The 26,878-nt window shown below is 39.0% G+C and overlaps 2 protein-coding genes across 2 annotated transcripts; both read right to left on the bottom strand.

Moving 5' to 3' along the window:
* Positions 1-3,091: 3,091 nt before the first annotated feature.
* Positions 3,092-18,077, bottom strand: LOC142138789 (uncharacterized). Its single transcript, XM_075195737.1, has 10 exons — positions 13,841-18,077; positions 12,879-12,947; positions 6,888-6,947; positions 6,743-6,808; positions 6,583-6,660; positions 6,337-6,420; positions 5,475-5,531; positions 4,688-5,352; positions 4,384-4,503; positions 3,092-3,243 (listed from the first exon to the last, which is right to left on the bottom strand). The coding sequence occupies exons 1-9, from the start codon at positions 14,439-14,441 to the stop codon at positions 4,498-4,500; spliced, it is 1,686 nt and encodes a 561-aa protein (XP_075051838.1). The 5' UTR covers positions 14,442-18,077; the 3' UTR covers positions 3,092-3,243; positions 4,384-4,497.
* Positions 18,078-18,219: 142 nt separating this feature from the next.
* On the bottom strand, positions 18,220-25,584 carry RPS10 (ribosomal protein S10). The gene is made up of 6 exons (XM_075195738.1): positions 25,479-25,584; positions 23,816-23,965; positions 23,356-23,527; positions 18,800-18,877; positions 18,653-18,708; positions 18,220-18,313 (listed from the first exon to the last, which is right to left on the bottom strand). Exons 2-6 carry the CDS (start codon positions 23,963-23,965, stop codon positions 18,269-18,271), a joined length of 501 nt encoding a protein of 166 aa, XP_075051839.1. The 5' UTR covers positions 25,479-25,584; the 3' UTR covers positions 18,220-18,268.
* Between the last annotated feature and the right edge of the window lie 1,294 nt (positions 25,585-26,878).

Consider the following 26,878-nt stretch of genomic DNA (forward strand, 5'->3'; position numbering starts at 1 on the left):
GGAGGGCCGAATGCTTTAGCAATCAGTCATTTACCAGATAAAGTGGGTCACTCCAGGTTTAATACCTTTGTGCCTTCCTGGTTAGGTCATAGGGCTCTCCGAGAGGGAGCCCAGGTTCTTTTGACATGTTAACCTGTTTTGTCTGTCTGTTCTCAATCTAATGACCCTCAAGTGGATTTGTCCATAGCCAAGTCGGGTCTCCCTAGAACTTAGGGAGTGTACATGTTATTTACAGGTCCCATTTTCTCGTGGGTGTTCAAGAGTTCCTAGGAGGGGGCGCATCCCAGCTAGTCTGGTGGTCCGCCGTGTCTCGCAAAGCAGTGTTCTCCTGGTTTAGGGGACTAGCGTTGACGTCCCTCTTTTTCCGGTTCCAGAGCGGGGCTCATCTTGCAGTTCGGCCCTTTTTGATTTCCATCATCTAGTTTGACGCCCAACATTTATGGCCTGACACAAAAAATTTAATCAATAACGGGCGCTAAGTAATCTACATACGTTGGTATTAAATACAGTTGACCGCTGCTACCTCTAGCTAGATAGAGGATAAGCGCAGATTCAACTGTAAAAATGAATTAATATACACATTGAAGCATCAAAGACCTAGATATAAAAACACCAAAACTAACTAGCATGCATACATTGGTTATTGGTTCAATAGAATAGAGACACCGACACATTACACTCAAATAAACTGGTGCACCAGTATGTATAACATTGACCTGTATTTATCGGTGTCAATACAGTCCAAGCAAATTTAAACCATGCTGTGGTCCGGACCAATCAGATTACAATAGTCAGACCAGTAGGTAAGCAAAACGAAACTCCTATGCAGGATATAGTACCATAGGACTGTATAAAAACATTGAGCATAGCATGTAAAAAAAATGAACATGTATAGTCAAGCACAATTGGGCAAAAGCATTAATCCAGCTCAAGCGTTAATGAGCATATTGCAAGGTCAGCCGAGGTGAACAGAATTTTATCTTGATTAAGTACTGGCGTGTAGAATGAAGGCGGCAGTTAACGGTTTGTAAAAACACAAAAACAAGTCAGTTAATAGTCAGCGATTTAAGCATACAGCCATTCACCATTAAGCATTCGAATTCCTGGTTAAAGAACCTATATAGAATTAAGCCTGTTTATCCGGCACTTGAATGCAGTGGCCGCCTGACTTCAGTCAGTGTAATGAGCCAACCGTAATGAGCTAGACGGCAGAAGCCATATAGGCATGTACTTGAAAGCCTCGGTCAACTGAAAGTGCCTGTGTCAAGTTAAACCTAGGTTTACTTAGCTCATATGATCTTAAATGGTCCTCCGCAGTTTGCAACTTGATGTGTAGTAATCGCTAACTCCGTAGATACAGGAGAGATACTCCAACAGTCCGGCACACAGTACCCTGGGGTAGGCAGGCGGGGTTAGCTAGTCAGCTGATACAAAGCAAACAAACCAACGCATTTCTCCGGACAATCCGGTTTCATCAGAGGGATGGTGATTGTTTCAGAAGCATGTTAAATTATAGTCAGATCAGGTCACATGACCAGAAGTAGTATAATTAGAAAAAGGTGATTCAAATTGTCCTCATCTACACATGGCTAAAATAGCCAAGCCAGCAAAACACAATCGATCAGGAGTGAACCAATTAAAAACCAAGAGCATATACATATATGTATGTATATATAAACATACATCTTCGTTCAGAATGCCCTAACCCCTATATACACTGAATTAGAGCAACCTTAAACATAGTACTTTAATACTGGGATGGGAATGATTTTTCTATATCTTCTTTTCTCACTCATCTTAATAATGAATTTAATCTCCGTTTCACAAGTATCCATAGTTACACATCGATTTAACTTTTTGGATGTTACATTGTATATAGCTGATAATACCATTCATACAGAAACTTTTTCCTCATTTTATTTCACAAAAAATTAGTGGCGCGTTGTACGAGGCATTATTGGTTGACGTTTAGTGCCTGCATACCACTGACACAGGGATTGCGGTATATCATTCTTGTGCCTCTTCTTTGTGTGTAATGTTTCTCCAACGGGAGATAGTTTGTGCTCTTGTTCGCACAGATCCTGTTTAGGAATTTTATGCCCTTTAGCCTCTATAGCGCTAAAGAGCGTAGGGGGCAGGGCAGGGTCTAGGTGGTCACTTGCCACTGCATCACGACCAACATTCTGTCTGTACCCTTCTGCAGGATCCAGTGACTTTTACAGTGCACTCTCCAGGAGGGTTGCAGCTTTTTGTACGACACAACGTCATTCAATGGCGCAGTTGTACAGAGTGGCAGCGTTTGTTTCTGCTGCATATTGTTTCTTTGTTGCATGCCTTTGCATTCACAAATGCAGGGTTTTGGCCACAAAATATTGCGCACAGCTGTTCCAGAGCATTTCCGCCCTTGGACACAGCTTTGGTAGCTCCCCAAGGTAACGCAGTGTCCCCCAGTGGTAGGACAGAGAAAAGAGGATTTTTACTCACCGTAAAATCAGTTTCTCTTACTACACTGGGGGACACTGCGCGCCCTCCCTTGCTCTGAAAGTAGTGCTGTCTTTGGTGTTGCTTTCTAAATGCTTCTTCTCTCTTCCTGGCTTGGTTATACAAAACTGAAGTCAGCTACAGAGAAGGGGCATAGTGGGGGAGGAGTCAGGGGAACAAACAAGTTTATAAGTGCCTAACTTCAGTCCCACCTACTATACCCCCAAAGTAACGCAGTGTCCCCTAGTGTAGTAAGAGAAACTGATTTTACGGTGAGTAAAAATCCTCTTTTTTTATCTTTTCCTTTCTCCAAAATCTACCTGTCACAACCATTTGACGGTGGATTGCAGACGGATACAGCGACTGGATTTTGAATACTGCATGGATTATTGACCCACTTGTATTGGTTTTTTTTGTTATATATAATGTATACTGTTGAAATACCACATAAATCTAAACTATGAGAAATGATTGTTTGGTTGTACCAAAAAAAGTTAAATCACTCTTTAAAATGTATTAAATTTTTTATAACCAATTTGATGAGTTTAACAAATATTTATTTTCCTATTATATTGTACAACAATCTATATAGATAATAATGAGACACATGTTTTAAAGAGAAAAAAATATTTTTTAATAATTAGCATATTTTCTTTGTGCAATAAAATTTCTATATCATTAAGTATTTTAGTTTTCTGTGGTCTTTGCTTTTCTCCAATTTCTTGTATTTTTCACAGTAGTTCTTCTATCCTCTTCAGTCGTCTGTGAATTAGGAAAAAAAATATTTTAATTTTTTTTAAAAAAAACATACAAACATACAGTTGAATTAAAATTGCAACATTAGCATCATTGACAATCAATCCTCTATTTTAATTTTCATCAGGATCTTGTAAAAATTAGTGATAATATTTCTGGAACTATGTATTTTTTTGCACTGTTAACATCAATAACATTACAATGAAAATATTTTACAATGATTGTTACAATTATAAAAAACATTAGCGTATAAAAATATTTTTCATATACATTTATATATCAATAATATACCATGGTTAATTATATGTTAAACTAAATTCTTGTCTTTAGTTCTTTGGGATAACATCAAGATTCGTAGCATAGACCATTAGATAATTATAAAATCTTTTGTGTAAGGGATTTAAACAGAAAAAAATTATATATAATACCTAATATAAAATGTAACATGATCAGATTAATGTAAACACAAATATATATTACACTTACCATTGTTAAATATTCTTCCACTATTTAAAGGATTACTTGCATGTTTTCATACTAACTTTGTGTATTTTCAACTACAAAATTAATTTTTTTTAAATACACATATATAAAAATACATATATATATACATATATATATATATATATATATATACACACATATATATATACATATATATATACACACACACATATATATATATATATATATATATATTAACCCGTGCATGATACTCATGCATTCTAGTCAAGTCAAGCTACTTAAGGTGTTAAAAAGGTTCTTGTCATGCATTTGGCCTAGCCCAGGCCTCCTCAGGGGAAGAGTGTTACTTCCCGACGCAAGCGCCCTTTTTTAACATGGTTTTGTCCACATGTCACCACCTCATCATTTTTCTCCATCACCTCATCCTTCATCTTCATTTACACATCCTTCATCAAGCTACTTAAGGTGTTAAAAACTCCCCACTGTCACCCCGGCAACCACCAACCACTCCCAACTGTCACTTCTCCTTCAAGAAATATATAGGTCAGTGTATAACTCTGCCCAGCAGTTGGCGCTGCAGCTTGTTTTTTTTTTCCCACACAGACACGCCACTAGGCTTTTATATAGTAGATAACAGAAATGTATATCTTTATGAACTTTTAAAAATATCCAAATACATACCTTTTTACATGTAAGGTTCATTGTGATCAAAATGAAATATTTCAAATTGTTCAAACGTTGAAAACTTTTAAAACTTGTTGCTCCATATTTATTAATTGATCAATTATATATCTTCTATTTCTGAAAAAAAGAATTTTGAAAAAAAAAAAAAATTATAGAAATATATTGTTACTAAAAATGTTGTTTATTTGCATACATTTGTCTTACTAATTATTTAATATGAAATATGACCATAAATTGGGTTAGTGAACGTAATAAATATTGAAGTATTAGATAAAAAAAAATAGATTAACATCTGACTTACGTTGGGGGTAGATTGCGTCACTGGATCCTCTGATGATGATGATGATAGTAGTCTTCTTCGTGCAGATTGCAATTCTTCTGGGCTTGGCCTTGCAGACTGCACTGTCAAATCCAACGGTATCTCTGGTGTCCTTAAGCTGGTTATAGCACTTTGAGGTTGTCCTGTTTGAGGGATGGTTCCCGACACATTCCACTCTGGAAAGTTAAGAGAAAGATTTTCCAAAAGCCATCTTGAGCGCATTTCTTCGTCTAAACTTTGAAGGTTGGTGGCTATGAGGATATTGGCTGTTGCAGTCTGTTGCTGGTTCTGTGAAATTCGGTCTAGAGTATTGGAAATTCTTCCAATACTCACTTCTTTCTGGAATCTTGGCCTCCCAAGAAAGAACTGAATAGTGGCAATGTCTCTATTGGTGTTAATCTGTAATTGCCTCTGTTTTAACATTTCCTCTGTAAGTCCAACAATGGCATCTTTGATTCCCCTCATGTTCTCTTCCATTGTTCTCCGAAACACTTCCTGCGAGTTTTCCATTTCTCTTGCAAATGTTGTAAGTCTAGGAAAATTAGATGTGGAAGGTGCACTTTCTCCACGTTGAATTCTGGATTGTGAGGTGTCTTCCAAACGCTGAAATGTTTGCTGCAGGGCCTCAAAAGCTGTGGTTGTTGTAGCTATTTTGAAAAAAAATAAATAAATATTATACACATACATACATAGAAACACACCTATTTAGAAAGATGCTATGTTGTTTTACATTATTAATAAATAAATAAAAAATTATGACTACACTTACGCTGAACCACAGGAATTTCTGGTGAAACCGTTAAAGAAACAGACTGATGGGACTCTTCTGATTTTGGATAAATAAAACATAATTACATTCTTTAATGACGTTAGTTACATTTATCAGTATAATAAGGTCAGTATGAACTTGGCACTTTGTATTGATGATGTAAATGTACTGCTAGGTACACAAAACGTTTGATTTATATCATAAACGACCAGGGCCCTCTTAACAAAGAGCCGTGCACCTGGCTCATATATATATATATATATATATATATATATTTATTTATGGGCCCGCCAGAGGCACCACAAGAAAAAAAACAAAAAGCCGAACCTAAAAAACAAAAAATACTTCCCTTTAAGACAGTTGCCGATCCGGCTTCCTCCCTGTTCTCCTCCTCCATCACATTCCGCAATGCTTGACTGGCGGGCGTTATGTCACGCCCAAAATGCACTGCCAGCGCTGCACGGAGGAAGAGAACAGGGAGGGAGCCGGATCGCCAGCTGTCCTAAAGGTAAGTATTTTTTTTTGGTTGTTTTTTTTTTTTTTCTTGCGCTGCTTCTAACGGACCCCCCTGGGCTGCAGGGGGCCCCCGCCCATTGTGCCCAACGGGAAAGATGCCCCTGTAAACGACTAACCTATATACCTTTAATCAGTGGCCTATGATGAAATTAAGAAATAGCTGCAAAGTGGAAATTTAGAAGTGACGTAATATTAAATGAATTTGAATGGATTTTATAGTTTTACTATTAAAGCAGTAAGATAAGTGACGGTATAGCACACCACCATACATATACACCACAGGTTTGTCAACTGCCTTTAACATAAAACACTATACTTACATTGTCCAAAGAAAATTTTTACTAACCATTTCCAGCAAAATGACATATTTCCGTATCCTCAATAGGGGTTACATCACTGTCTGCAGCTCTTGTCGCTTCTCTCAGGTTTTCTAAGGATAAACAATAAAACATGTTGCTATTATCTAATTGTAAATGATTTATTTCCTCATCAACATATTATTTAAAATAATGACAATTTGAAATATTTATCAAACAAAAAAACAAATGCATTGCAATGTTTATTGTAGAATGTATATTGGACTATCATTCACCTGTAAGTGATTCCGAAATGTTCTGCAATGACGCCAATTCTGTCCTTGAGCTGCATGTTTGCTCTTCGAATGCAGTCTCTGAAACAAAAGCAATCTTAAAATTTTGCATGAAATAAGATTTTAATAAATTAAGAAATTATTATTTATTTTTTAAACCAACCTCTTTTTTCAGGGATGTTAGTCACCGTAGAAAATGATGATTCAATAATTCGTTTTCTTGGCATTTCTGTTTGAATTTGGTTTAAGATTATTAAAAGACATCGATATAATATTTAAAAAAAAAATAAAAAAATTATCATACATACCTGTAGTTGTCGCACGTGATTCTTTTTTCTTAGCGAGTGTTATGTCTTTGTGTGTTTGAACTACCCAAAAAAAAAATAAAAAAAAAATGCTATTTAGATATTGATTGATGACATACACATATTTATTAAAAAAAAAATTGGCCCAACACTCAAAATTGACCCATGACTAATGTTTGCAAAAAAAGAAAAAATTGTTAACTAGGGGCCTGATTCATTAAGGATTTAACTTTATAAACTGCTTATTTTGGTCACCCGGACAAAAGCATGTTACAATGAAAGGGCTGCAAAATATTATTCTGTTTTTCAAAAAAATTCAATACTGACTATTTTTTTCAGGTAGCACACAAATATCATCTGTGTACAAATAAGCTCTCAAGTATTTGTGTGCTACAGAAAAAAACAGGCAGTATTTAACTTATGTGCAAAACAGAATACTAATTTGCACACCTTGCATTGTAACATGGTTTTGTCCAGGATACTTAAATAACGTTTCTAAACTTACGATCCTTAATGAATCATGGGCCACGTCATTAAATATATTAGAATCAAATTTTTTAAAAAAATATATGGCTCGAGACCAAACTCCTCCTTTATATGCCTTCTTTGACAGTATCATAAATATATATACATACACACACACACTAGACCTAACACATACATCAATACACACTCATACTTAGATTATATATATTATAATAATTAGATATATATCTAAGTATGTTGATGTATATATATCCATCTATATAAGTATGTGTGTGTGCGTGTACATATATTAAAATATATACACATACATACTATGGTGTAACAGACAAGAAAACACACACAAACATGTGTACGTTTTAGACCATAAGAACAGAATATTAAATGTAGACGTGTACATATAAGGGTGCTTATTAAGATAAAAATGGATCAATATCTACAATTTAACCACAATGGCTATATTGATCCATTTATATGTTAATAAACACACATATATACACATCTAGCTTTAATATACTGTTTTTATGTTCTAAAACGTACACATATTTATGTGTATGTGTGTTTGTTTTCTTGTCTGTTACACCATATTATGTATGTGTATATATTTTAATATATGTACACACACACACAAAGATATATATCTATTAGAGATGAGCGCACTCGGCTTTATGAAATCCGAGCCCACCCGAACGTTGCCGATCCGAGTCGGATCCGAGACAGATCCGGGTATTGGCGCCAAATTCAAATCTGAAACTGAGGCTCTGACTCATAATCCCGTTGTCGGATCTCGCGATACTCGGATCCTATAAATTCCCCGCTAGTCGCCGCCATCTTCACTCGGGCATTGATCAGGGTAGAGGGAGGGTGTGTTAGGTGGTCCTCTGTCCTGCTATATCTCGTGCTGTTCAGTTAAATTCTGTGCTGTTCAGTTAAGTTCTGTGCTGTGCTGTGCTCTGTCCTTCTGAGGTCAGTGGTGCTGCTGGGTCCTGTGCTGTGTCCTGTTCAGTCCAGTGGTGCTGTGTCCTGTGCTCTGTGCTTCTAAGGGCATAGTTATTTCCCCATTATTCCCAAGTTTTAAAAAAAAAAAAAAAAAAAATTATAACCAAATTTGCAAAGCCAATCCAGCAGTATATAAGCCCATTGGTACTGCAATATTACCAAGTTCACACATTCAGCAGTAAAAGTCCAGTGGTACTGCTATTACAAAGTTCACTGATTCAGCAGTGTATAAGTTCAGTGGTACGGCTATTACAAAGTTCACTGATTCAGCAGTGTATAAGTTCAGTGGTATGGCTATTACAAAGTTCACTGATTCAGCAGTATAAGTCCAGTGCTACTCTCCTGTGCCGCATATAATTTTTAAAGGCTTTGCCGAGTGTGTGTGGCTTAGGGGTACGCTCTCTTGTGCTACATATAATGGAAAACCAAAATTTGGAGGATAAAGTAGGGAAAGATCAAGACCCACTTCCTCCTAATGCTGAAGCTGCTGCCACTAGTCATGACATAGATGATGAAATGCCATCAACGTCGTCTGGCAAGCCCGATGCCCAATCTCCTAGTACAGGGCATGTAAAATCCAAAAAGCCCAAGTTCTCAAAAAGTAGCAAAAAGAGAAACTTAAAATCATCTGAGGAGAAACGTAAAGTTGGCAATATGCCATTTACGACACGTAGTGGCAAAGAACGGCTTAGGCCCTGGCCCGTGTTCATGACTAGTGGTCCAGCTTCACCCAAGGATCTAAGCCCTCCTCCCCCCCCCTACAAAAAATTTAAGAGAGTTATGCTGTCAGCAACAACAACAAAACAGCAAAGAACTCTGCCTTCTAAACAGATGACATCACAAATCCCCAAGGCGAGTCCAAGGGTGTTGTTGGTTGTGAACCCTGACCTTCCCATCACTGTACGGGAAGAGGTGACTCCATCCAGCATTTGCAGCACGCCCTCTGCATATGCTGGAAGGATCACCCACAGTCCAGTTACAGATTTGGCTAATGAAGGTGTGAATGTTGTACACTGGGAGGAGGATATTGATGTAGCTGGCGCTGAGGAGGATGTTGATGATTATGATGCAGACAGATACCAAATTGCCTTTCTCAATTTCTATTTATATTCTAGATTATATAACGGCTGAGTAGTTTTCTGTTTTACTCCTAGTGGAGAGGGGATCAGATGCAGACAGATACCAAACCGCCTTTGTCCATTTCTTTGTATATTTGAATTTCTAGTTCTACAGTCTATGCAGGCTGCTTTATTTATATTCAACTACAAGTGTAGGGCGGGGGGGGCATAGATAGCCACCAAAGTAACGTGGTCCATTTAATTTCACTTTCTAGCTCCAGTCTGTGCAGCCTGCTTTTTTTATCTTCAAAGTATTTATATTTACAAGCCTTGCTATCTAAATTAACTAGAGGTAGTGACGTGCTAGAACTCCAAAAGGCAGTTTGGAAGCCCCTGTACAAACTGGCTCTATTTTTTAGCTGAGTTGTCCCCCCTCCAGTGTGTACTCGGAAAGAGTTTTTAGTGCAGCGGGGAACCTGGTCAGTGAGCGGCGAAGGAGGTTGCTTCCTCACAACGTTGAAAAAATGATGTTTATAAAAATGAATAATCAATTACTCAATGAAGTACAGCACTGCCCTCCAGACAGTACAGAGGGACTGTGGTTGTGGAGTCCAGCGGGGACGAATTGATAATGTGTGAGGAGGAGGAAGTACACACTGTAGGGGGAGAGGAATCAGAGGTTGAGGATGAGGACGACATCTTTCCTCAGTAGAGCCTGTTAGTTTGTACAGAGAGAGATGAATTGTTTTATTGGTGTGGGGGCCCAAACAAACCAATCATTTCAGCCACAGTTGTTTGGTAGGCCCTGTCGCTGAAATGATTGGTTTGTTAAAGTGTGCATGTCCTCTTTCAACAACATAAGGGTGGGTGGGAGGGCCCAAGGACAATTCCATCTTGCAACTTTTTTTTTGGGCATTATGTGACCATTCAACAGTCGTTTGCCATGTTCAAAAAATAAAAGAAAATGCCAACCAATTCAATAAATTAAATCAAAAGTTAAATGCTCTGTCATTATTTAAAACAAGAGGTTTTGACGTGCTAGAATTAGTGTAGTGTTAAGATGTTATAAACACTACACTTGGAAATTGGAGGCGGTATTGTGGCCCCGGTATCAAATTGGGTACCGGGGCCACCCCACTACGCAGTCCAGATACTTGTTTGGTGGAATTCAGACCAGTTGAGGGTTTTATTATTAGATTGTGGGGACCACTCTATTTAATACTTTAATTCTATTAGTAGTTACCATAAAGAGGAACAAAATAAACCAATTTTACCAAAAGTATAATATGACTTACAAACACTACACTTGAAAGATGGTGCCTTTAAATGAAAGTCAGTCTTCATTGCACGACTATGTGCAACAGGGACAGTTTTTTGGTTTACAAAGTCAACCAATAACACTTCGACCCTGTCTGTCTTTAACATACTTGATGGGATCTCAATGACGAATGGTCTGTAGCATGTTTGGAGGATGTATTGTGGCCCAGGTACCAAATTGGGTACCGGGGCCACTCCACTATGCAGTCCAGATAGAGGTGTATCAGATATTAAACAACGTTGACTGTTGCTGCAAAAATTTTAAGTAATATTGTGGGGAACACTACACTACGCAGTCCATAAACTTTTTTTGGGTGGAATTCAGACCTGTGTAGGGTTTTTTAATAATATTGTGGTGACCCACTCCTCTATGCAGTCCAGGTACATTATTCGGTGAGATTCATACAAGTTGATGGTTTTCTTATTATAATGATTGTGGTGACCCACTCCTCTACACAGTCCAGGTACATTATTGGTGCGAATCATACCAGTTGATGGTTTTCTTATTATATACATTGTGGTGACCCACTCCTCTACGCAGTCCAAGTACATTATTGGTGCGAATCATACAAGTTCAGGGTTTTAATTTATATTGTGGTGACCCACTCCTCCACGCAGTCCAGGTACATTATTAATGCGAATCATACAAGTTGATGGTTTTCTTATTATATATATTGTGGTGACCCACTCCTCTACGCAGTCCAGGTACATTATTCGGTGCGATTCATACCAGTTGATGGTTTTCTTATTATATATATTGTGGTGACCCACTCCTCTACGCAGTCCAGGTACATTATTGGTGCGAATCATACAAGTACAGGGTTTTTAATTTATATTGTGGTGACCCACTCCTCTACGCAGTCCAGGTACATTATTGGAGCGAATAATACAAGTTCAGGGTTTTTCATTTATATTGTGGTGACCCACGCCTCTACGCAGTCCAGGTACATTATTGGTGCGAATCATACAAGTTCAGGGTTTTTAATTTATATTGTGGTGACCCACTCCTCTACGCAGTCCAGGTACATTATTGGTGCGAATCATACAAGTACAGGGTTTTTAATTTATATTGTGGTGACCCACTCCTCTACGCAGTCCAGGTACATTATTGGTGCGAATCATACAAGTTGATGGTTTTCTTATTATATATATTGTGGTGACCCACTCCTCTACGCAGTCCAGGTACATTATTCGGTGCGAATTATACCAGTTGATGGTTTTCTTATTATATATATTGTGGTGACCCACTCCTCTACGCAGTCCAGGTACATTATTGGTGCGAATCATACAAGTTCAGGGTTTTTAATTTATATTGTGGTGACCTACTCCTCTACGCAGTCCAGGTACATGTTTTGGTGCGATTAAGACCAGTTGATGGTTTTCTTATTATATTGTGGGGACCACTCCACTACGCAATCCAGAAAGATAGCTCGTTGCAACGTTTTGGACTAAGAACTATATTGTGAGGTGTTCAGAATACACGGTAAATTAGTGGAAATGCTTGTTATTGAATGTTATTGAGGTCAATAATAGCGTAGGAGTGAAAATAAGCCCAAAAAATTGATTTTTTAACTTTTTATGCTTTTTTCAAAAAGAATCCGAATCCAAAACCTTAAATCCGAACCAAAACCTTTCGGCAGGTGTTTTGCGAAACAAATCCGAACCCAAAACATCGAGAAAATCCGGATCCAAAACACAAAACACGAGACCTCAAAAGTCGCCCGTGCACATCCCTAATCTATATATAATATATATATATATATATATATATATATATATAGAAATGAGTATACATAAAACAGTGGTGATTGAGAATGTGTGCATATAAAATATATACATATATTTAATTTACATTGAAAAAAGCATTTGGGCTGCATGATATACACACACCCAAATCCTATGTTATTGTCGTGGTGGGGTTCATCTACATATTGGTTTGTATGTATACAGATTTCAATGGACAGCTGTGTGTCCATTGAAAAATAAATTTTGTATACAAACACAAATGTACAGTAAAAATACCCATGGGCAATTATAACATGATTTTCGTTTGAGAATATATTTTAGACATGAGATATGTGTGTGTGTGTGTCTGGCAATATATAAGTATGAATATAGTCAAACAAAAAACACTTACCAACTTGGCTGGCAGCTGTGTCAGGACGTCCTTTTGACCTTTTCTTAGATAGGTGCTTGGAAGTTGGCTCTACAATTAAATTTAACAGTGTTTAAAATTAAATAAAAAAAAATTAAAAAAAACACATCATCATAGATATATTATTATTATCCTTTATTTGTTAGGCGCCACAAGATTTCCACGGCACCGTACACCATTCAAACAGTACACTATACAGGGTGAAAACACAAAACAAACAAAAATACCAGTACTTCAGAAACTCCAGGCAAGTTAAAGCAATAAACATGGAGCAGAAAAACAGGTGAGGAGACAGGAGGGAAGAGGGCCCTGCTCATTTGAGCCTACATCCTAAGGGAGGGAAAACAGAAAGACACAAGGACAAAGCCAGATGAGGCAAAGGAGAGAGCGAGTGGAGGTGAAGGGGTTATACGGATGGTTGGTAGGCTTTAAAGGAAAAGGTGGGTTTTTAGTGCACGTTTGAAGGAGCAGAGTAGGAGAGAGGCGGATGGAACGAGGGAGGTCATTCCAGTGAAGGGGGGCTGCACGGGAAAAGTCTTGGATTCTGGAGTGGAAGAGGTGATAAGAGTGGAGGCGAGTCGGCGATCATTGGCTGAGCGCAGGGAGCGAGCAGGAGTGTGAATGGAGAGGAGGTTAGAGATATAGGGGGCAGTAGAGTGGGAGAGAGCCTTGTAAGTGGTGGTGAGGAGTTTGAAAAGGATTCTGTAGGGGAAGGGGAGCCAGTGTAAGGCGAGACAGAGGGGAGGCAGATGAGGAGCGGCGTGAGAGGAAGAGAAGTCTAGCGGCCGCGTTGAGTACAAAGCGGAGGGGGGAAGAGATGGGAGTGGGGGAGGCCGGTGAGGAGGAGGTTGCAGTAATCCAGGCGGGAGATGATGAGTGCGTGTATGATGGTCTTTGTGGCAACCTGAGAGAGAAAGGGACGGATGTGGGCAATATAAACATACCTTCAGATAAATATGTTGAAGGTTCCTCTGTGTCCACAGCACCTTCCACGAGTACAGGATCCAGGACCTCAGACAGCCTCACTTCCCAGGGTTTCATGCTGATATTTGCAGGTTTCCCACCACCAGTTCCTTTCGCATGCCTCTTGGACGCAGCCATCTTCTTCTTTACAATCCGCTTGCAGTCCCGGAAAAGTTTCCTGCAATGCTTAACAGATTTTGGAACATGCCCATAAGAAGTCACCATGTCAGAGATCTGACGCCAGATCTGGTTCCTCTGCTGATGACTTGCGACATGTGCCCGTTTACCATAAAGTACATCATAGTTCGTTACTATCTTGTCCACCAGGATGTTGTTCTGCTGCTCAGAGAAACGAGGTGCTCTGGTGATGTTACTACCACCTTCCTCAGGATCATCACCATCATCTTCTTCAGCCACTGTAGATTGTTGCGAGGGTCTGGTAGACACTTTTTGAAGGAATCTCTGTCTTTCTTGTGCTCGATCTCTTTCCTCTGTTTCATGCTGCCACTCTTCTCCACTGCTGATATCTTCTTCATCCAGGTGTACCTGTTCAGAAAGATTTTCCCTATGCTCCCTAGACATACGGACAGATATATAGAGATAGATATAGATATATAGAGATATAGATAGATAGATATATCTATATCTATATGCTATGTAGCTGAAATAAATAAAACTAATGCTAGGAGCTAAAAAGTAACTAAATTTTTATTTAATTGTGACTATTGCACACTTTTTCTGTATGCAGTATATTGGTGTCTGCAACAAAATAAAATATGTGTGGTGTTGTGTAGTGTTTGATGTAGTGTGTGGTGTTAGTACTGTGTAAAAATATAACTTACTAAAGGACTGTGTAATGCAAAATAAAATGTATGTAAATAATGTGAAAATAATGAAAAAAAAATGTATATAAAGCTGCAAAAAGAAAAATCCAGAATCTCACAAAAGCAGAGGGTCTCAGAAATCAGCCACCAGCATCAAAATCTCTGCAAAATGGCACTTTGCAAAAAAAAGTTATTTTTTTTAATAGAAATGTGGGCGGGAAATCGCAAACGGCGGGAAAAGTGTAAAAAAAAAAAAAAAAACCCAAACATCTTACAAGGATATTACGCGATAAGGGGCTGGGATAGGTATTACAATTGAATACCGTAATTTCCGGGAAGTTGATTTTTTTGCGATGTCCGCGGTTCCGCTTATTCGCGATATATTATGCGAATAAGCGGACAATTGAATACCCCCCTATGACTGAGAAGTCTTAAAATATTAGAATTTCTGTTCCTTCAATAATCAGTGACCCGTTTTCTATACACCCCAAGTATCGATTCTTTTGCTCTATAATATAGAAACCGGGCTATAACTGGGCAGGGTCTGGGCCTGTCTCCCTCTTTCTTGACCAATTCTATGTGCCCTTTCAATTAAGGGTTTCTCCATTGTTTCCTCAAGTTCTAGCGCCAGGGGAATCAAAACACTTAGGTAATGAGTAAGTTGTTGACCCTTAATTGTCTCTGGAATACCTATGAATGGGAGATTATTTCTCCGGTTCCTGTTCTCCTGGTCATCAATCTTAACCATTAGTGGTTGTAAAGTTTGGGAGTGGCTATTCACTTTCCCCTCTAGCGATTGTTTTTTTATCTTCTACATCGCTGGTGCGTTGTTCCAACTCAGCAATGCGGGTTGTATTAGCCGTAATAGTAGATCGGACATTCCCGACCGTATCACACAGAGCCTGGAATTGTTTATCAATCTGGGGCATTAATATGGCCGAGAATTCCATTGCCAAGATGGAAGGAGAAGTGCTTTGCGATGGGACCACCGTAGGATCAGAGTTATTTAATTGAACAGTATCTGACAGTGGGGGAGACGGTGGGGAGGGTACAGGTTTATTAGTTTGTGATTTTGGCTTTCCTATTGTGGAAAGAGATTCTGGGTGCACTTGACCCTGTTTATGTAGGTATTTATCCATGGCATGAACAAGATAGGTAAAAAAGGGGGACCGCCGTTGAGGTGGCATGCCTAGGTTATCACTTCTAAGATTAAAGTTTACATTTACTTCCCTCCTTGAGAGACTACATTTGCATTGTTTGTTTTAGTCAGTAAGTCACTTTATGTAGTTGAATTATCTTGTATAAATCAAAAGGTATGTTGTGTGACCTTTTGGTTCTACTATTTCAGTAGCCACTGAATTAGCCAAGCGACCTTTTGGTTTTCTGTGTATACTGTAATACAATGTTATCCTATGATACTCAAAAACATTGAATATCTTCCACCAGCAGGTGGCAGCAGAGTCACAATGTTTGTATAAAACAGCCTATTATACAGTTTTGCATGAGATGTCAAAGGCATAAATCATTCACCATCACCAAATGGTAGCAAAGTCACAAATATGCAAGATATTACAACTAATAGACTGAATATTCAATTTTGGTCACACAATAGTAAGCAATCTTCTATTTCTTTAACTGTTTTGCCCAGTTATTTTAATTTTAGTTTTTTTAAAAGTATGCGGGTAATTGTCACCACTAGGTGGGAGCAGAATCTCTAATACGCAGTGTGTGTGCCTGGTTTGTCAGTTTTGACAAGATATTTCACGATTTATCTTATCCCTAAACCACAATTGCATCAGTTAACTGTACATTAGTTATAAGAATATGTTCGAGATTCTCACACTCTGGCTGGTCACTAGAACAATAAGGTTATCCCTTTATCATATATAAAAGTTTGCACATGAGTTATTTTAGCAAACATACAAGAATTCGTTTTCCTCTGTTCACACACTTAGCATCATCTAAACCATGTTAAGAGAAAGGCAAAATTACACAGTAAAGCTACTTCTAAACTGCAGTATTGACTACTCTAGGAGAGCGTGTATAGCTGGATCCATAGAAAGTCTGTTTTGTCCAAACCAGTTGTGACACAAAATGAAAATACAAAAGGTGTTTAGTCTCCAGCTTCTATCATACGTTCACCTCTCTCAAGATGTTTGTGAGCCAGAGAATGGTAAATGTCATGGAACTCAAGATGGGTTACTCTCTGCTGGCTTGGGTTCTCCTCTCTCTCCTCTTGTCCCCGCTCCAATGCACTGTGGGAAGGGGGGGAGGGACAGGGGGCGCCTCCAATGATACCACCTCACCCGCCGTAGGATCTCCCGACCACTCTCTCCCTGGGAAGCCTCTGTTCGACCTCCACTGCCCGATCAGGACCCTCCAGCGCAGCCGCCATGCGTTCACGTGCACCTCCAGCCACGCACCTTCTCTCCGGCCAGTCAACACCTCCTTCTGCTGGACTCTCCCTAGATGTTCCACTCGCACCTGCCACCTCTCTTCTGCTGAAAGGAGACTTTTCTCAGGAAGCTTTTTCAGGTAAGTCTCAGCACTTCAGTTTCGCTCCTTTTCTTCTGTCAGGCCACCGGGCCGCCGTCTCACTCTACCAAGGAGGGTAACCCCAGCCTCCACGATCTTCTCAAGGGGTAATCTGGTTCTTCCCCACACTAATGGCATACGATCAGGTTGGGCCAAGTTCTTCCAATTTTCGCGCCTTTTTTCTCGGTTGGGCCGCTGCCTCGCTCCACAGAAAGGGTTGGGAGGGCAGGGTAACCCTAGCTTCCACACAGACTCAATCTTTTTAAGGGGCGATCAGGTTCTTTCCCACACTGGTGGTGTACGATCAGGCCGGGCCAATATTTCCATTTTGGCTCACAGAAGGGTTACCACCTCGTGGAAAGCGCGTTAGTGTGGCTCTCGTTCAGAGCCTGACTCCGGGGATGTTCAGTATGAGAGTCCCGTGAGGCTATACGGTTACCACACACTCATGGACTTATTATAAGCCGTGTTATATTGTTTTTAGAGTGTGCCAGTTGTTTGATGGCTGTGGATAGCAGATCGCTGTACGGAGCTCTTCTAAAAAGCGGCCATTCCAGATGCCCCGCCCACCGGAAGTCAGGTCCCCTTTTTTAACCTACAATTAGACTTGCTACAAAAGAGTGCGCTTCAAATTCAGGGACCCAACTCAAATTTGTCCTGACAGTGGATGGGGAGTTGCATTCTATTAAGTGAGGACTCCAACTGTTGTGCAATTTTCTGGTGTGATTTAAAGCCAAAAACTTAACTGCATTTTAAACGCAGATAGAAATAAAAATAATATGATGCAGAATAGAAGGTGATAAGGGTACAAATAAAAGTACAGGATTGACACAAGTGTAGTCCTGAGTGCATATTTTTGGGGGGCGGGAATGAGAACAGAGCAAGAGGGAGGAGGAGTACATATGCATGCAAGTAAAACTATGCAACATTGTCTTTTCTGGCTTTTGCTCAAAAGGTTATATGCACAGAACTTTCCAAACAAATAAAACAGACAAAAATACTATGGTGCACCAAAAAAGTTTATTATTCACAAAGGGAAGGTAACCCACATCACTGGGGAGGTTGCTGTCCACGACCACGTCCAAAGCCTCCTCTCTGAAAAAAGGAAATAAAAAAAAAAAAAAAAAAAAAAAAACAGTTCAATAATACAAATGCACATTATTGCATTTAATACTTCAACAAAGTGTGTAGTGCAGGGTAGTGTGCCTGGATATTTGTAGTCTAGCCTTTGACAAGGCATTTTCATAAACAACTGTCTCACAAGCTTTGAGCATGTATAAAACAGAGGATAGTTTCCCATATAGAACATATTTAAAACAACTTGTGTGATTATGTTTAGCCAGCTTCAAACTTAGCATGTGTATAAATGTAGTGTCTGCTTTAGCCTCATGAAAGTACTTGCCAGGGAAAAAGGTCATTATAACTTTTACTTACAAACTGAAATTCAGTAGCTGCACCAGCCCCAGCCTCTGCCTTCTTGTCTGCACCAGCTGAAGAGGAAAACATTGTTTAATTCAAAATATCACAGGGCTTTCATTCAGTTAGTGGGTCTTTCAAACACTTTTTCTAGTAGACACTTACGTGGAGCAGCACTACGTCTGTATGTATCTCTGTCTGTCTCTCCACGGGACAAGCGCGCAGGACGTTCACCCTCCAAACCTACAAAGCAAGCATTAAGGGAATTTTTAAAAAAAAAAAAAAAAATTGCGTGCAATAGTTTACAGCTGCATTGGTTCTAGGACAACTGCTCACTCCTAATAGATTGATCGTTACTTTAATAGTAATTGACCTGGGTGCCTGCTTAAAATAAAGTCCCTCTTAGTCTTACCCCACTGTACCATTATAAACAAAGATCCAACCATATGAAAACATTTTAAAATATAATTTTAAAGAGGATCTTAAGATGAAGTTTCCTTTTTTTCTTTTTTTTACCTTTAGTGGAAAGAAGGTAGTTTGCTTGGGTTTCGCCAATATATAAAATTATTCCCGAAATGAAAACCCAGCCAAGAATTTACAGTTAAAAAGTTGACAGGAGTAAGCAAAACTGTAGCTAATGGTTTCTGTTAAATGTAATTACTGTAACAAATTATCTGAGAAACTAAACTTATAACAAGTGCCAAATATACCAGACTTGGGGGTAAATTTATCAATCCACGAGTTTCATCGGGTTTAAAACGTGAAGATGTTGCTTATAGCAATCAATTACATTCTAGTCATTTACATTATACAGAACGATAGCTAGAAACTGGTTGCTATAGGCAATATCTCCACTTTTCAAACCCGCAGCTTCATAAATTTACCCCTTAGTGATCGAAATATTTAAACACTGTAGACAGTTATACCTTTACACTGGCTAGCTCACACCACAAGTAGACTGATCTCTCACACACACTGTAGAGGCAACTTTTGTGGGCTGAACTAGTACAGAGCATGTCAATTTTGTAAGAGCCAATGACATCACTGAGGCACCGTTTAAGCAATACTTGCAAGGCATTCGTCTCTAGTGAAATGATAGTCTGCATTCTCATAAATATTAGTTCAGCACACAAAATGGCTGCCATCATCATGGCCTACTACTGCAATTTTCCCTTGTGCCTCGCTTGTAAAACCATGCCGACAATCCTTGAGCCCCAATATATGTATGCCTTGCCTTAATAAGCATATCATATGTCGTGGAATTTAAATTCCACGTTCACCCAGACAACTTTTTGGCCCATCACTAAAACAAAACAAAAAAACAAAAAAAAACCACCACTCACTTCCTGTTAACTTACAGCACCAAGGACCAATATTCTGCAAAGAAAGTTCCTCTTTCAGCCTTTATAACAGAGGTGAGAGTAGGGAATAGAGACTACCTCACTGTAGGAATACAGTGACAGTCATATTCCACAGACCAAGCAGGATGTACTGTCCATATATTTGTTATATTCTATGCTGCTCCCTTTGTAGCCTTGCACACTTGCATACAAAAAAAAAAAAAAAATCACCTGGTGCTAGATAGAATAGTAAAAACACTCAATGGAATCAGATAACAGCTGTGTGAGGATGGTGTCTCATCCCAGAATAGATAGTCTCAAAAGAAGAAAAATACACAGCGCTGAAAAATGGTTCCAGAGAAGTGAATATCACACGATACCAATATCTGAGTGAAAGTTAAAAATATCTAAGGCAATGTGAAATACAATATAACATTTTAATATAAACAATTAAAAAACACAATGCTCAATATCAAGAGTATATATTACTGCAGTAATAAACAATTAATTGATATGATTCAAATATAGAGCATCAATCATAATAACAAGTGTAAACACCAGTGGAGCTATTATATAAAGATGTAGATAATAGATTGGTATCCACCTTGAAATAATATGTATAGCAAATCCTAAACTGGTTAAGAATAACCGGAAAATAGCAATATTCTCACAAGTATAGATATTGGAGACTGATACATTCCCTCCTCCGTGAGGCAAATACCATTCCGGAAAAATGACACTGTGTCTGATAGAAAAGCACACTGGACCGTCCAGATAAATAATGTTATCGGAGCTGTGGAATCTTGCCAGGGACTTAGATGGATGTAGGAGATATTAGCAAAAGTATGCACTCTCAGTCTCTGCAGTATCACTCCACATGAATCACGGTCTCACGCTGGCTCTCCAGTACTCGTCCGGCTGTAATGAACTCCTGGTAATAATGCAGGTGCGCACCTGTATAAGTTCCATGTAACAAAATACCGGCTTATAAGTTCCTGTTTTGCATTGTCCAAACCAGTAAGGGAAATCGTAGAGTACACCGAACTGATGGTCTGTAGAAACTCGGAATAGATATAGGCAACGCGTTTCGTCCACCACACTGTTGACTTTCTCAAGCCTCTCTCAGATGTGTACTCTACGATTTCCCTTACTGGAGCGGACAATGCAAAACAGGAACTTATAAGCCGGTATTTTGTTACACGGAACTTATACAGGTGCGCACCTGCATTATTACCAGGAGTTCATTACAGCCGGACGAGTACTGGAGAGCCAGCGTGAGACCGTGATTCATGTGGAGTGATACTGCAGAGACTGAGTGCATACTTTTGCTAATATCTCCTACATCCATCTAAGTCCCCGGCAAGATTCCACAGCTCCGATAACATTATTTATCTGGACGGTCCAGTGTGCTTTTCTATCAGACACAGTGTCATTTTTCCGGAATGGTATTTGCCTCACGGAGGAGGGAATGTATCAGTCTCCAATATCTATACTTGTGAGAATATTGCTATTTTCCGGTTATTCTTAACCAGTTTAGGATTTGCTATACATATTATTTCAAGGTGGATACCAATCTATTATCTACATCTTTATATAATAGCTCCACTGGTGTTTACACTTGTTATTATGATTGATGCTCTATATTTGAATCATATCAATTAATTTTTTATTACTGCAGTAATATATACTCTTGATATTGAGCATTGTGTTTTTTAATTGTTTATATTAAAATGTTATATTGTATTTCACATTGCCTTAGATATTTTTAACTTTCACTCAGATATTGGTATCGTGTGATATTCACTTCTCTGGAACCATTTTTCAGCGCTGTGTATTTTTCTTCTTTTGCACACTTACATGTAGTGTTATCTACCCCTAACATGTAATAGGTGGATGCTTTATAAATAACTCCACCTGGTGCCCAGCAGCATTCTGCCACTTCCCCCTGGCTCCCTCAATAAGTGTCTCCCCAGAAAATTTTGCCAGCCTGGTGGCATTAAGTAGCAACTAGGTGGTCCCTTTACTTAAAGCACATCCAACATCCTTCATGTGGTATCTTTCCCTTTTCTCAATTGCAGTTCTTGCCACAACTCTTCTTGCGCTCTCTCTCTGCCCAAACCCCCCCCCCCCTTTTGTTTTCCTATTGTCTTCTCTTTCCCCTATGTTAAAAATTTGGTCATTTAAAGGCTGCTCTGCCTGACAATACGGACCAATGTTCTGCAGTCGATTCACCTTCAATGTCTTTTAATGCAATGTTTTGCTGAGATTTTTCTCATCTATGTGGTCATAACCATTTATAATTTTTTTTATTTATTTTTTTTTTAAACAGTAGCCGCCGGGTGGGGTCAGTGTAATATTTTGCAATAATAAAGAAAAAGATATGTTGGAGGTTGTTGCAAACACTTATATCATTTATAAATACGCCAGAGGCAATTACCCACTTGTTTCATTTTTATAAGGAATTTATTTTTTCATGCCTGGCAGCTGAAACGCTGCCTGCCTGGACTGTTCAGACTGGTGGTTACAGCGCTCACACAATGCTTATTATAATAGAATAAACAATGTTTTGTCCTGTTATAATAGCACTTCTTCGGACTCCAAGAGAGCCGGGTGACAAGTAACCAGGAAATAGGTCCTGGGGAGAACATTGGGTCATTACCTTTTCACATATGTACACTAACCGAAGAGATAAAAGTATTTTTTTCTCCTTGAACAGCTAGTGATTAAAGTACAATTGTTTTAAACAGGCAGGTATATTCAGATCAAATGGCTCTAAATGAAACACTGCAGCATTTACACATACAGCTGACCACATCCTAATAACTCCATTATCTCAGTAAGATTTTTTCATTTTACAGGTTTTAAGCTTTTTCTAGGTTTTCTATGACCTATATCAGTCTCCAACGTACTTTGCTTTTCCGTTGGATTGATAATAGATTTATAAAAAAAGAAAAAAAAACGACAAAGTTGCCCAAGCAAGGTGCAGTAAACAATCCAATTGGCATAACACAGCAGGGGTGGATGCTAAACAAACGCAATGCTTACCACTACAGGAAATTTCTCAGATAATAGGCCATGTTGGAAAATGTGGTCAAACGATGACACAATAAGCTTTGGCACAAATATATCACTCACTGCAAGCAGCTAAAATTCTGACAACTAAACACAACATTGAGTATTTTGGGAAGCAAAATGCAGCAAGAAACTGCGGAGGAAAACAAAAAACAAAGTGCCATAAACAAATAAGATTCCAACACTGAAATTCTCTGCATTGTCCAAGAACAGTTAGCAGCAACATATCGAATCAAGCATCCAGGAAGCCTAAACCACATCAATTGGCAAAGCCATTTACTATTCCACAGAACTGCGATTAACGCTTACCTTTAGGTCGTGGTCTGCCTGTCTCAGGACGACTCCTCCTAAGAGTTGCAGGAACAATCTCTGGAGGCAGATGCAAGAAATCCCGCAAATATTGGATGCCCTCATTTGTCAGGTACCAGTAAAAGTGACGCCAGGCAAACTGCTCCTTCACATATCCACGAGACTTCAAAGACTATGAAAAACATAAGACAACGATTAACGTTTCACAGACTACATACAACTATGTGTCATTACAGCTATGAGACAAGTTTATCTAGCAAAAGGGCATTACAAATTTCCCAAACACAGTTTGAACTAATTTTCTTCACTATTTAAAGAATCATATCCCCATTTCAGAGAATATTTACTCATTATATGGTAGTTTGGCCAAACCTATTCAGACAGCTATAATTCCCACAATGTGAAACATGATGTACATTTTTTTAGCCTCCTTTTATTACAAGAGTCCCTGCTTGTATACCTGCATAGCCTTCATGACATGAAGGTTTGGCACGTTCTTGTCAGCCAGCTCTGGATGCTTTGGCATATGCACATCTTTCTTTGCTACCATGACTCCCTCCTTAAAAAGGAGCTCATAGATAGCTATGCGATCTTTCTTGGGCATCAACATCTAAGAAGGGGTAAACAAAATAGATTACAGTATATGGCACCAACATGGACACTCCATTTAAAAAATACAAAACGATCATTTAAGGGTTTTGGAAGATGTAAATCTATTGGCCTTAATAGAGCAGTCTCCCAAAAGCATTAATAATTTTAATGTACATAGAAAACATTTACAAACTCATAAACACACAATTTTGCAGAGGATCAGAAGGATTATAAAAATGCATGGGAACCCTACTTTGTGAAGTTAGGGTATCATCAGGTTTAGAGCACCATAGATTCCATAGTGCCGGAAATAGTTGTACAGACATGATATATGAATAAAAGAAATAGAAGATACATGAACAGTTACAACTAGCATGGATAAAGATACAAACCCCATAGTTTCGAGTAAACAAACAAAAATTTAAGCAAGACTTGATATGAAGGGGCATATTCAATAAGCTTCTGAGAATGCAGCCTCCTCCTTCCCGATACACCGCAGATTTCCCTTCGCACCCCACAGGGTTGCAAAGGGAAATCTGCAATGTGGCGGTACTTGCACTTTATATGCAACCAGATCCCAAAAGCTAATGGAATATGCCACAAACCATGAGACAGGATAGAGAGGACCCCATCTGTGAGCTCTTGCATTCTATAGTGAGTTATAAAATCTTGCATTGCCTTTTAACACACACGTTTGCAGATTAACAACCACATCAGACTTCAAGGAACACAACCATATACTTCACAAAGCATTTGATCGCTGTTTAAACTGCATGTCAATTCAAATTGTATGTTATGTAAAACACTGCACATCCAGTAAAACTACAAATATTAAATATCACCACCATATCACATAGTGCTTTACAGAGTATATATTTAAATAACTCACATCAGCCCCTGTTCCACTGAAGCATGCATAGGGATATGTATCACAAACTAGGATCCCATTTATTCAGAAGCCATCTAACCAGAGTACTTCGGAAATATGGGAAGAAACCCAACTCAAACACGTGAAGAAACAAACTGCACACATGTATTGATGTTTCTACCGGTCAGAATAAAATACATGACCCAGGCCACCTATGCTGCCCACTGCATAAACTTACATAATGGCGAAAAGATATTAAATGAAAGAAAACACAAAGCTTTGGGACATATTTATGTTTTAGGTGTAAACGCATTCACTAAGATATCGAAGCTAAAAACATCCGGTTTGTAATCCGTAAATAGAAAATAAACGTACATGCTGGTGAATTCGGGTTGCTGCATCGAGGGGACCGATGTGCTCAACATAATACGTGCTTTGTTATAGAGGAACCTCTTACCAGACAGTCAGCACCCTGGAAACACTGGAGAGCAGGCCGCAACTACCACCTAAACTATTATAGAGTCATCACACAACAACTTCAATTTATAACTAAGGTTTATTCTCTCTCCAAAGCTCTTCTATTAGTATCATAAACACCGAGACCCGAAACCGGGCCGATGGCCGGGATATAAAACGGATTGTATTAGCACCGGTAGTAACTTACCTTTGCAGCTTTCTCGACGGCCTGAGAAGGAAAGGAAGGAGCATGCGCAGAGCTGGCGTACTTCCCTCTGTTGTAAGGACCCCAGCTGAGGCGTCCTGAAAAGCGCCTGACTAAGATATCATTCTTAATTGAACCCTTTCATATTGTTTGTGTATTTTATGCGATTTACAGTAACATCTTTACGTGTGGCTTTGATTTTATGTATGCTACATTATTGTTACTAAAGATAGTTAGGGGACTAAACGTGAAGATTCTAAATGCCAAACATGTGTCAACAACAATGCATATGCAATCTGCCACTAGAATTAAGCAATGCACATATGTAACCCCTGTTTGCTTTGGTGGGTGGTGGTAGTGTGTTATGCTTAACTCCTAGTTTATAATACAATTGATTAATCACCCAGCTGTAGGTCTATCACTCCCATTTAAAGATTTTGTAGTATAAAAGAGCAGATTCAGTTTGGTGCAAGGTGATGAGATGCGTCTCCGTAACAGTGCACGGAGACACGTTGCGTCACAGTTTTTACAGAAAGTTCCAATAATTTTTTTCTAGCCTCCCATAGAGGTGCACAGAGAAATTAACAGAGATTGCCTTTCGCAATTGCCATCAATAGGCGCATCTGAACATCAAGGTAATGTTCAGTGACACCTCGCTCTGATTTGAGTTGTCCCCAAAGATAACACTTTTCACTGCACGTGCACAAGTTTGATAACATAGATGTAATGTGTATGTAGCCAGGGCCGGTGCAAGGTTGCTCGGCACCCTAGGCAAAGCTTAAGCTTGCCGCCCCCCCCCCCAAAAAAAAAATCTAATTTCCCAGCCCCTAACACACTTGACATTTCTAAAATAAAAATAATAACTCTTACCTCCTCTTGGCTGGCTAGGATGTAGTCCAGATGTCTGACGCAGCACTGATGTCTGATGCAGAATGCTGTCCAGGCTTCATATGCGACACCAGCTTTACTCACATGCCCCCTTGCCCACTACTTGGCTCTCCTCTGTTGCTGTCTTAATGTATTCTACAGGTGATATATTAAATATACTAACATGTGCAAATAAATAGAGAAAGGTAATCTAAATGACAGATAATCTAGACCGTTCTATTTTACTTGCATTTGTTAATGTATTCTGCAGATGTAAAATTAATTATACTAATAGAGGGCAACAAAGGAGAGCCAAATAGAGGGCAAATACTAAAAAAACCTAAATGGTTCCTTAACTATCCTAGAGTAGCCCCAGCAAGGTGAATTAAAGCGGTGCTTCATTATGCATAGCTGCATTTTGTCACGGCACAATTTTAGTACATAGACCCCATAGTCTCTAACTCAAGGACATTTCTAAGTGTAATCCCCCATCTCCCCATTTTCTCCAGCCTCCTCCCCCTCCCTAATATTCTGTA

Source organism: Mixophyes fleayi, chromosome 2 (assembly GCF_038048845.1).
Source record: "Mixophyes fleayi isolate aMixFle1 chromosome 2, aMixFle1.hap1, whole genome shotgun sequence".
In the NCBI taxonomy this organism is placed as follows: domain Eukaryota; kingdom Metazoa; phylum Chordata; class Amphibia; order Anura; family Limnodynastidae; genus Mixophyes; species Mixophyes fleayi.